This window comes from Lipotes vexillifer, unplaced genomic scaffold, assembly GCF_000442215.2.
Source record: "Lipotes vexillifer unplaced genomic scaffold, Lipotes_vexillifer_v1.1 scaffold21, whole genome shotgun sequence".
Lineage (NCBI taxonomy): Eukaryota > Metazoa > Chordata > Mammalia > Artiodactyla > Lipotidae > Lipotes > Lipotes vexillifer.
Genome location: NW_006774065.1, coordinates 3618447 through 3630718, shown reverse-complemented (window position 1 = coordinate 3630718; position 12272 = coordinate 3618447). Strand labels below are relative to the sequence as shown.

Sequence of the window (12272 nt, the reverse complement as noted above, 5' to 3'; positions counted from 1 at the left end):
GAGCTGAAGTGAAGGTAGAATTTGTGCACAGGAATAAGAGTGGAAGGGAATAGACACAATCTTGATGAACCTTCATTTTGCCCTTAAAATTTATGAGACACTAAGTCAAAATTGTTTACCATTCTAGCTCTTCAATGAAAAAAAGCTGGGAGGAACTAAATGACATATCCCTCAAGAAGAATGTATGGTTATAATTAAGAGAGCTTTAAATAATTCATTTATTACCCTAGGCCTGAGGAATGTCCAAACTGTTTTAGAATTTCCATTTATATTTTATCAAGAAATCAACAGGCACATGCTCTTTCCCCATAACAGTAATATGTAATTTTAATTTATTCAATGAATTTATTCAAGAAATAATTACAGAGCACCTGTTATGTACCAAGCATGCCCTGGGATTTCAAAAAGAAAACAGGACAGACAGGGTCCTTGCCCTCTAGGAATTCATACTATATCATTTCCAAAATACTGCTGCATACATTATATTTAACTTGAGCCTCTGTGGTATATATTATTCTCCTTATTTTATAGATGAGGAATGATTTGTCCAAGGTCACAAAACTAGGAACTGGAAAAATCAGGTTAGAAACAATTTTATGGTCTCTCTCTAGTACTTTGATATGTAATATGCTGCCTCTTTAAGTAAAATTAAAATTTGCAGATGATCTTTCAAAACCAAGCTAATTTCTTATACCTTTGGCCTTCCCAGGAAGTACCATAAAAGTAGAAAATGAAATAACATTAAAAATATTGTGTCTACAATAGTTATAATATTTTAAACATGTATCAGTGAGTTTAGAGTATAATTAACTCCATTTTATTCTTAACATTCTTATCATGTACTACTCTAGTCAGGGCGCAGTATTTTTCTATTGGAAAACTGAGGAATGGTAAAGGTTTACAATGATTTTTAAAATGATGAAGAGGAATATCTAGCTAGAAAACTGATAAGAAAACCAATAGTTCAGGAGATATATTTCCTTTTTTACTATTTATATTGATCACTTTGGAAGAAAAGAAACAATTTCTAAAACTTTTATTTTTCAAGAACAAAATTAACTTCTCACATTTGTGAAATATTAGCATTGACTATATGGATTTAATGAGCAAAGTTTACATTCAATGAAAGAATTTGAATTAAGTACATTCAGTATGTTTTTTTAATGTAGACTTTAAAAAAAATATTTATTTATTTATTTGGCTGTGTCGGGTCTTAGTTGCAGCATTTGGGATCTTTCGTTGCGGTGCGCGGACTCTCTAGTTGTGGCGCGCGGGCTCCAGAGCGCGCGGGCTTCAGTACATGCTGCACGCGGGCTCTCCAGTTGTGGCACGTGGGCTCCGGAGTGCGCAGGCTCAGTAGTTGCAGCATATGGGCTTAGTTGCTCTGTGGCATGTGGGATCTTAGTTCCCTGACCAGGGATCGAACCTGTGTCCCCCTGCATTGCAGGGGGATTCTTAACCACTGGACCACCAGGGAAGTCCCTGTATGTTTAATATGTTAGACTATTAAAAAATAATATCCTATTTATAGGATATTTTTGGTCTGGCCTGCATTATATAAAAAAGATTTAGACTTTGCAAAACATTCTATTTCTTAGATTCCTTTTTGTAATATTAATGTATATGCCACTAAAAATCTCAACTGCAGTCTAGAATAAGTGTGAATCCTACACTTCATTTGAGTTCTTACTGAATGGTAAAAGCAAAACATTTGAATTACGATTGGGGCAAAGAAAGCTTATCTTGTTCATTACTGCATTTTATCAAAGCTAGCAATTCAACTATAAACGTATTTTTTAAGACAGCATTTGATTTATTACAATATGCTGCAAGCTAGGATTACAAAAAAAAAAATCACCATATAAGGACTAGTAGTATTTATATATCCTTCTTTGTTTTAAAGGCTGACACACTGCAGTCACACAGTTTCTAGCTGAAATGCAGTCACTCACACTGCACAATGAGCAGGCCAACAACCAGAGTCCAGGCCATGTAGGACTTGAAAAACAGACCAACCTTAGTGCTTTTAAAAAAGCAATTATGAAATTATACGTATTCCTGAGGAGGGGGTAATGGGGATTAACTGCTTAATGGTTTTAAGAGTTTCTGTTTTGGGTGATGAGAAAGTTTTGGTAATATATAGTGGTTATGGTTGCATAATATTTTTAATGTAATCAATGCAACACTTTAAATTATACACTTAAAAATGGCAAATTTTATGTTATTTATCTTTTGCCACAATAAAAAAGTAATCAAGCAAGCAAGCAAAATTATATGTATTCTTACTTAGTCAGCAGGGCTGGACTATCCAGAAGATGTTTAACAAGATTTAATCCTAAATAATATCTTACTATATGCTTATTTAAGTACTCTGACTTTGTCTAATTCCATCTTATTTATAAAACTTCTATAGATTAAAACATTAAGTAACTCAATATAAAAACAACAAAATTACTTGCCTAATTGCCTTTCTTTTTTCTTGTTGATCAGAAGAGACATATGCCTTCATTTCATCAGTAGCACGACAAAGTTGTACTTCTAGGTTCTAAGTGGAAAAACTAAGCTTTAGGTTAAGTCCTTGATACAGAAGAATCTCAGAAAAGTTTTTGATCCACTTTCTTTGTCTTACCTTAATCATACAATTTGTATAATGGTATCTACTTTCCTCTTGAAGACATTCTTCACGGAGTCCTCTGACTTCCTAATGTATATAATTTTAAATGGGCAACATTATCGAAATAATCATCAGATACAGAAAGGATGACTATATTTACAACAAAAGAAATACCATCAGAGTATTTCCTCTTCTGCAACCGAAACTTTATTATAATAGACTAGGTTGCAATCTTTTCTAGAGACCACTCATATCACTCTACAACCTATAAGTTTAGTTATTTATTAAGTACCTACTGTGTGCCCAGCTCTGTGCTAGGTGCTGGGGACAGAGGAGTGAACAAGACAGGTCCCTGCTCTCATTCAAGTAGAGGAAACAGACATAAACAAGGAAACATGTAATGAAGGTAGTTTCAGATGGGAAAAAGTGCTATGAAGAAAATTCTGCAGTAGAATGTGATAGGGTGACTGAGTGGGCAATGTTAGGTGATCAGAGAAGACCTCTAGGAGGATGTGACATTTAGGGTGAGACCTAAAAGGTGAAAAGGAGAGATCAAGGCAAACAGTTGGTGGTAGAGTATCCCACAGAGAGAAGAACACATGCAAAACCCCCAAGGTGAAAACAAGCTTGGCCTGTTCGAAGTACAAGAAGGCGGCCAGTGTGGCTGGCCAGTGTGGCAGCCTGCGGGCGAGGAGTAGAGCACGTGGATATGAAGTTCATGGAAGCAGGTAGGGCCTTATAGACCACAGTTCTGAAGTTAGATTTTAAGTGCAACAGGAAGCCAGTGGAGGGTAGCCTAAGTGCTGTATAGGTTTCTTTGGCTGGTCTATGGAGAATAAACCTTAGGAAGGCAAGCGTGGAAGGGGAGAGTAGGTGGGAGGTTACAGTGCGAGTCTAGGGGGCCTGGACTCTGGCGGTAGGGGTGCAGATGGAGAATTTAGTATGTACACATCAAGTTTGAAGAAATAAAAATCTCTGCAGCTTAGGAGACAGACTCAGGGGATGAGGGTAAAGATTTGGGAATCTTTTGACATTGGTAGTGAAAATATGCATATACAGGCAGTTTCTGCTAAGCTGTTAAAATAAAAACTGTCTTCTTACCTGTTCTAATTTGGACCGATTGCTTTCAAGGCCTGCTGCACAGCTATCATACTGGGATTTCTTTTCATCACACTCCTGCGTTAATTCCTAGTATGAAAATGGTAATTAATTGAATAAGTAAAAAACAAAGGCCTAAAATGTGGCTCTGAAACAATACATGCCCTTGTCAGTCTTGTAACTTAACTCTAAGCTTCTTGGCATACTTAGGAGTTATTTATACAACAATCAGACATTTGAGAATTATGACAGATGAAGGTGCTGATAAAAACAATAGCTGCCATGTATTAAGCCGTGTGCCAGGCTCTCTGTTCGAAGCTGGGAATAAAACAGTGAGCAAAACAGCCAAAAATCCTTCCCCTCAAGTAATGCTCAGACAAGTAAACAGGCTGAGTGCTATGATGGATGAATGCAAGGTGTTATAGGAGCACATGGGACGCTCACTGGACCTAACCCAGGCTTGGGGATCAGTGCGGACAACCTGCTGGAGAAATTGATATCTAAGCTGAGGTACGAAGGATGAGTAAGCATAGTTAGAAGGGACAAGAGGAGGAGAATGTTCATAAAAAAAGGAACACTATGTATGAAGTCTTGGACTTGGAACTAGAGAGAAGAAGGACAATTTAGGACATATAAGTAGCTTATTATACTGGAGCATGTCTGGGAAATGTGAGAAGAGGCTGAAGACTTTGGCAGAGGCCTGATCAGAACTTTGTAAACCATGTTAAGGGTGTTTGAGCTTTATCTTTAACAATAACTAAGTCTCAAAACAACCTCTTGAGGTAGGTATTAATATCCCCACATCGTGCAAGGACAAGTATCTTGTAAAAGATTGTACTGCTGGAAAGACGTGTTAGAATTTGAATTCAGGCTGTTTGAGTAGTTTCACACTTTCTTCTAACATAGTATTTTGAAACTGATAATCTGAAAATCTTCTTTTACCGACACCTGGAAATGCTAAAAGTATCAACAAATGCTTGATAAGGCAGGGCAAACATCCTTTCAGATCCAGAGCTAACTGAACTCTCAAGGAAGTAAAAGGAATTACCAGGACTAGAAACAAAGGATGACAGCCTATGGCTACACTTGGTGAAGGAGTTGGGAGTCAATCTTGATAACAGAATGATTATTATCTCCAGGCAGGGCAAAAGACCTGGAAACCTGTGAATAAAGGGTTAACACCAGGCCTGGATTGATTCAGGCCAGCCTGGGAATGGTTTCACACAGCAGTTTCCTTGGGAACTGGAGAGTTAACATAAATGGGTAATACTGTGTGGTGCTTCTGCTGTGTGGGACTGCATCTGGTTTGGGGTGACTAGAACAGTATAAAAGATTGGTGGGAAAAAGGAGCCATGGCTTTTGTGAATCAAAGTGACCTACAGACATCTAAGGCTCTCATGGTTGACAGTCACATACACCCCAAGTGGGAGAAGGGGCAACAGAGGCTGTGTACGTGGGTAGCTGCTGGGCCTGTCAATGAGATGAAGATACTATAGTATATGAAGGCCTTTTTTTGTTTGTGAGTTTGACGGCCAAACTGATCAGTAAATGCAGCTATGCTACTTCAGAGGAGGATGGAAAAAAGGAGTCTGTCTTCAGGCAGGTTTGGGATTTGGATTTACCCTACCTATGTGGTCTAAGAACTCCCAAGCTGAGACATTAACTCAAAATTAGCTCCAAGCTTGTGATATTCCTAAAACACCTGGCAGAACAACAGCAAAACCACTCTGGAGGGACACACCCTCCATCTTAGCTGCCAGGACTCAAGAGACAAAACCCTACTAAAGATAAACTCACAATCCAAAAGTATAAATATATAAGGAACAATCAATCCATTATGAGTGAGAATCAGAAGACATAAAACACACAGCAGGACTATACCTCCAGGAACTTCGAATACTAGAAGAAAGTCTATTAAATAAATAGGCTTAAAATAATTAAAGTTATAAAGGAGGAACTGAAAATAAAAGACTAAAAAAGGCACAGTGAGTAAAAATAGACAAAAATGAAAAAAAAATTCACTGAAATTAAAAACTAAGTAGGTGACATAAACATAAGATTGGCTCAGGAGATAAAAGAATGAACTAAAAAACAGAGCTGAAGAAATTATCCAAAATTCATCACAGAGAGAGACAAAGAGATGAAAATATGAAAATGAGGTTAAACAACAGGGAACAGAATAAATACGTCTAACATATATCTAACAGGAGTTGCTGAAGAACAGACTAGAAAGACCAGGGGAGAGAATATTTGAAGCTATCATGTAGAATTTTTCCAGAATTAATGGGAGACAAAAAAGCACAGATTCCAGCAGAGCAGATAAAACTAAATCTATACTTAGATCATGGCAGTGAAACTGGACAACACCAAAGACAAAGATAAAAATATTAAAACCATCTACAGATTTAAGGCAATCCCTATCAAAATACCAATGTTACTTTTCACACAACTAGAACAAATAATTTAAAAACTTGTATGGAAACACAAAAGACCCTGAATAGCTAAAACAATCTTCAGAAAGTAGAATAGAGCTGGAGGTATCATACTCCCTGACTTCAGACTATACTACAAAACTATGGTAATCAAAACAGTATGGTACTGGCAACAAAAACAGACACATAGATCAATGGAACAGAATAGAGAGCCCAGAAGTAAACCCACACACTTATGACCAACTAATCTATGACAAAGGAGATAAGAATATACAATTGAGAAAAGACAGTCTCTGCAATAAGTGGTGATGGGAAAACTGGACAGCTAAGTGTAAAGGAATGAAATCAGAACATTTCCTCACACCATGTACAAAAATAAACTCAAAATGGAAAAGGGAACCCTCCTGCACTGTTGGCGGGAATGTAAATTGATACAGCCACTATGGAGAACAGTATGGAGGTTCCTTAAAAAACTAAAAATAGAACTACCATATGACCCAGCAATCCCACTACTGGGCATATACCCTGAGAAAACCATAATTCAAAAGCAGTCATGTACCACAATGTTCACTGCAGCACTATTTACAATAGCCGGGACATGGAAACAACCTAAGTGTCCATCAACAGATGAATGGATAAAGAAGATGTGGCACATATATATAATGGAATAGTACTCAGTCATAAAAGAAATGAAATTTAGTTATTTGTAATGAGGTGGATGGACCTAGAGTCTGTCATACAGAGTGAAGTAAATCAGAAAGAGAAAAACAAATACCGTATGCTAACACATATATATGGAATCTGAAAAAAAAAAAAAAACTGTGAAGAACCTAGGGGCAGGACAGGAATAAAGACTCAGATGTAGGGAATGGACTTGAGGACATGGGGAGGGGGAAGGATAAGCTGGGACAAAGTGAGAGAGTGGCATGGACATATATACACTACCAAATGTAAAATAGATAGCTAGTGGGAAGCAGCCACATAGCACAGGGAGATCAGCTCGGTGTTTTGTGACCACCTAGAGGGGTGGGATAGGGAGGGTGGGAGGGAGGAGAAATGGGGATATACATATATGTATAGCTGATTTACTTTGTTACACAGCAGAAATTAACACACCGTTGTAAAGCAATTTTACTCCAATAAAGATGTTAAAACAAAAAAAAACTAATAAGAAAAATAAACTCAAAATGGATTAAAAACCTAAATGTAAAAAACCGTAAAACTCCCAGAAGAAAACATAGGCAGAACACTCTTTGACCTAAATCACAGCCATATTTTTTGGGTCTGTCTCCTAAAACAAAGGAAACAAAAGCAAAAATAAACCAATGGGACCTAATAAAACTTAAAAGCTTTTGCATAGCAGAGGAAACCATGGACAAAATGGAAGATAACCTACTGAATGGGAGAAAACATTTACAAGTGATATCATTAATAAGAGGTTAATATCCAAAATATATAAACAGCTCATATAACTCAAAAAAAAAAACAGTTAAAAAATGGGCAGAAGACCTGAAAAGACATTTTTCCAAAGAAAATATACAGATGGCCAACAGGAACATGAAAACATGCTCAATATCATTAATCATCAGCGAAATACAAATCAAACCCACAATGAGATATCACCTCACACCTGTCGGAATGGCTATTATCAAAAAAGACCACAAATAACAAATATTGGTAAGGATGTGGAGAAAAGGGAACCTTTGCACATTTTTGATGAGAATGTAAATTGGTGCAGCCACTGTGGAAAACAGTATGGAGGTTCCTCAAAAAACTAAAAATAGAACTACCACATGATCCAGCAATTCCACTCCTGAGTATATAACCAAGGAAAATGAAAACATTAAATTGAAAAGATATATGCATCCCAATGTTCACAGCAGCATTATTTACAATAGCCAAGACATGGAAGCAACCTAAGTGACAATCAAGAGATGAATGGAAAAAGAAGATGTGGTATATATATATATACACATACATACATACACACACACACACAATAGAATACTACTCATCCATTTAAAAAGAATGAAATTTTGCCATTTACAACAACGTGGATGAACGTGGAGGGTACCATGCTTAGTGAAATAAGTCAGAAAGAGAAAGACAAATACTGTACAATATTACTTTTCTGTGGAATCTAAATAATAAAACTAGTGACTATAACAAAAATTAAAACTAAATATAGGGAAGACATTATCTAAAAAGAAATGAGAATTAAACTGATAGCAGATCCCTCAACACAACAAGAGAAAGCAGAAAGCAATGAAAATATTTTTTTTTCTGACCAAGTCACTATTTAAGAAGAAAAACAAAGATGGTTTACTTTTGGCAATGATTCTTTACTGAGAGAACTACTAAAAGAAAAAAAAACAAAACAAGGAAATTTCATTTTAGGAAGAAGGAAACTGAATCCAGAAGTAAGGAATAAAGTACATGAATCAATGGTGAGAACTGCTAAATATGTGGGTAAATCTAAACAGGAAATGACTGTATGAAGTAGTAATTATAACAGTAATGACCACCATGACAACCACTTTTAGAGATGAAGAAATAAAATGGAAATAAAATACCACTGGATAACAACACATGTGTAAGGCAGGAGAGGGTGTTAAATTATTCTGAGGTTCCTGTACTGTTCAGGAGATTAACAATTGTTCAGCTGATTAACTTTAGGCAGGACAAATATGTTAAAAATTTAAGAGTAAACAATATCAGAATAGACGAAGATAGAAAAGGAAATAAAGGGAAAAAAGAATATAAAGAAAACAGGATTGGTGCAATGGAGGGCAGAAAGAGGAAAAGAAACATAGAAAAGCACAGTACATAGGATGTACAAAATAGAAATAAATTCCAATGTATCAATAATAAGAGTAAATGTAAATGGGACTAAACTCACCAATTAAAAGACAGATTCTCACACTGTAAAGCAACTATACTCCAATAAAAATTTTCTTAAAAAAAGATTCTCAAACTGGATGTAAGAAACTATTTCCACACAAAATCCAACTATATGCTATTTATGAGACTTACATAGGACAAAAATAAGGACACAGAAAGCTGAAAGTGAACAAATAAAAAGACATACCAAGCAACACTAATCCTAAGAAAGCTGCCACACTTACGTTAATAGCAGACAAAATAAGGCTCCTAGACAAAAAGCACTGCAAGGAATAAAGAGTCATAAAATAATGATAAAATGAATAATTTTAAGTGTTTTTTTTTTAAAAACAGGAATCTTTAAATTGTGGTAAAATACACATAAAATTTACCATTTTAACCATTTTTAAGGCTACAGTTCAGCTGTATTAAAAACATTCACATTATTGTGCAACCAATCTCCAGAACTCTTTTCACCTTGCAAAACTGAAACTCTATACTCATTATACCACAAGTCCCCATTCACCAGAAAGTTTTGAACAACACATTTAAGAAGCTTGATCTGACAAACACATGGAGAACCCAGCACTCAACAGCTGGAAAATATTCTTTTCCGGATCAAGTCACTAAAAAAATTATGTTGGCCTCAGCTCTCTCCATGGCCACACTTAACTCTCAAAGACTGTGGAGCTACACTTTAAAAATCCTCAAGGAAAGAAAGCATGATGTAAGGGCTTTTATGTTCAATCAAGCAGTTGTTGAAATATTTAAGGCAACAAACTCTAGATTTGCAAGAACTCATCAGGTAATATTGCTCTACTAAGCTTTGAGGACTCTACTAGAAAACAAATGAGAGACAATAAAAAGTAGGAAAATGGGCAGTGAGAGGATTGTTAATGAGCACTGAATCTGACAAGTACAGGTATAATACTAAAGACAAAAGTGGGAACTAGGGTAATAGAACAGAACATAAATGTTATATGCCCTGACAATGTAGACACGATACCATAAAACCTGCAGGGAGGGGAAGGGGAAAAGAAGGTGGAAGGTAGAATGAATAAGCCAGCTTCCTCAATTTTTAATTGCTGGGAATGGCTGGGGGAATGTCAAAAGATATCATTTAAACCTGATGAATCAAGTCATAGTATAAGCATATTACAAGTATAAAGGCAAACAGTAAGAAAGACAATACAAATGACCAAAATTAGGTGCTAAAGCAAAGGGAAGGAGAAGTTAGAGGAAAAATACCAATTTCATCACTACTCATAGTGGGGATTAATACATACTATCAACAGAAATGGATGATTAATGGTGGCATTACAGATATAACCAGTAGAGCAAAACCAGAGCCAGAAAATATGAGAGAGAGACACAGACACAGAGAATGAACAGAGGAATTTACTTTTATAGGTTTTAAAGTCAGAAGCAAAACATAAAATGCACAAAGACCAAATATGTCTACATATCAATAAATATGAATTGGCTAAATTTAGTTATTAAAATAAACCTTTCAGATTATGTCACAACACAAAACACAGTTCAAGATCTATTCAGAGACACACCTAAAACAAGGTAAATTTTTAAAAGCTGAAAGCAAAAGATGGGCAAAAGTATAGCAGGCAAATGCAAACAAAAGGAAGCAAACATTAATATCAGTCAGAGTTGACTTCTGGCACCCCACCAAAAAAAAGCCTTTGTTTTTTTTTAGAGAGTAAGAACAAAGGTGTGGAGATCAAACTTCAGGTAGCCAATAAATAATTATCCATTCATGAATTTTCAGAAAATTTCTGGAAAATATATAAGGAACTGTTATCAGTTATTATTTCTGGGGAGTATGCTAGGGGTGGAGTGTAGAGAGAGAAATAATTTCTATTCTTTCCCTTAACCAATTCCTTACAGTTTGCATTCTGGCCAAGAGCATGGTTTTACTTCTATAAGAAAAAGCAATCAACAAGAAATATTTCAGTGAAATCAATAATTATCACATTGTATATATACTCTAAAACAAGTATTTTAGCTTTTTCCCATATATTAGCAATTATATGTATTATGTCATTTAATTACATATGAATTTATAATTTATGGAACGGCATCTAAAAAAACAAACATGAAGATTTTCAAGATGCTATATCTAATTCTAGATAATTATAAAAGATTTAGATAAATATAAGTTTTGATTTTCAAAGTCTTGAGATTTTCAAACAATTTTCAAACAGTTATGAATATTCAAATTTATAACAAAATGCAAATAAAAAGAATGGAAATGTACTAACACTTCACTATAAAATTTCCTAAATATTTGAGAGTTGTCCATGAAAGCAAGAAGTATAAAGTATTTTTAAGTACTCCTGCACTTTAACAATATGATAATACATCTGTGTAATTTTGAGTGTTAAATATACTTACACAAGTTAAAAATAAACACTATTCAAAGCAGAGAACAATTACGAATTTCAGTTAATATTTGGAAACACCTTAAAGTCAATGAAGCAGCTTGTTTTTTCAGTATACTTTTTATTACAAAAGGTTTCTGGGTAAAAATAGAACTATAGGGACTTCCCTGTTGGTGCAGTGGTTAGGAATCTGCCTGCCAATGCAGGGGACATGGGTTCGATCCCTGGTCCGGGAAGATGCCACGTGCCGCGGAGCAACTAAGCCCGTGCACCACAACTACCGAGCCTGTGCTCTAGAGCCCGCAAGTCACAACTACTGAGCCCGCACTCCACAACTACTGAAGCCTGCGCGCCTAGATCCTGTGCTCCCCAACAAGAGAAGCCACTGCAATGAGAAGTCCATGCACCACAATGAAGAGAAGCCCCGGCTCGGCGCAACTAGAGAAAGCCCGCACACAGCAACAAAGACCCAATGCAGCCAAAAAAAAAAAAAAAAAAAGAACTATACATGGATGTGGGAGATTAACACATGGAGCTAAGCAAAATGAGCATCAAGGACTCACCAACTGCACTGAATTCAAACAATGAAAAAACTAAAAAGTTAATGAAAATGTGGGCAAGTTCTGTACTCTTAGATTTTTAAAATTATGGTAAAATATACATAAAATAAAAATTATCACTTAAACCATTTTTAAGTGTACAGTTCAGTGGCATTAAGTACCTTCACAATGCTGTGCAACCATCACCACCATCCATCTCCAGAACTCTTTTCATCTTCTAAAACTGAAACTCGGTACCCGTTACTTTTCAACATGGCAGAAGACAGAGATGAAAATGCTTAGAGGACCTAAGCGC

General features: G+C 35.9%; 1 protein-coding gene across 1 annotated transcript in view; it reads right to left on the bottom strand.

The window, feature by feature from the left end:
• Window positions 1-12272, bottom strand: part of IFT81 (intraflagellar transport 81) — an 84847-nt gene that overhangs the window by 7602 nt on the left and 64973 nt on the right. Inside the window, exons 15-17 of the mRNA XM_007448720.1 lie at window positions 3716-3802; window positions 2630-2701; window positions 2460-2545 (exon numbers count right to left, since the gene is read on the bottom strand). Coding sequence (XP_007448782.1) covers window positions 2460-2545; window positions 2630-2701; window positions 3716-3802 — 245 coding nt within the window. The remainder of the gene's footprint in view (window positions 1-2459; window positions 2546-2629; window positions 2702-3715; window positions 3803-12272) is intronic.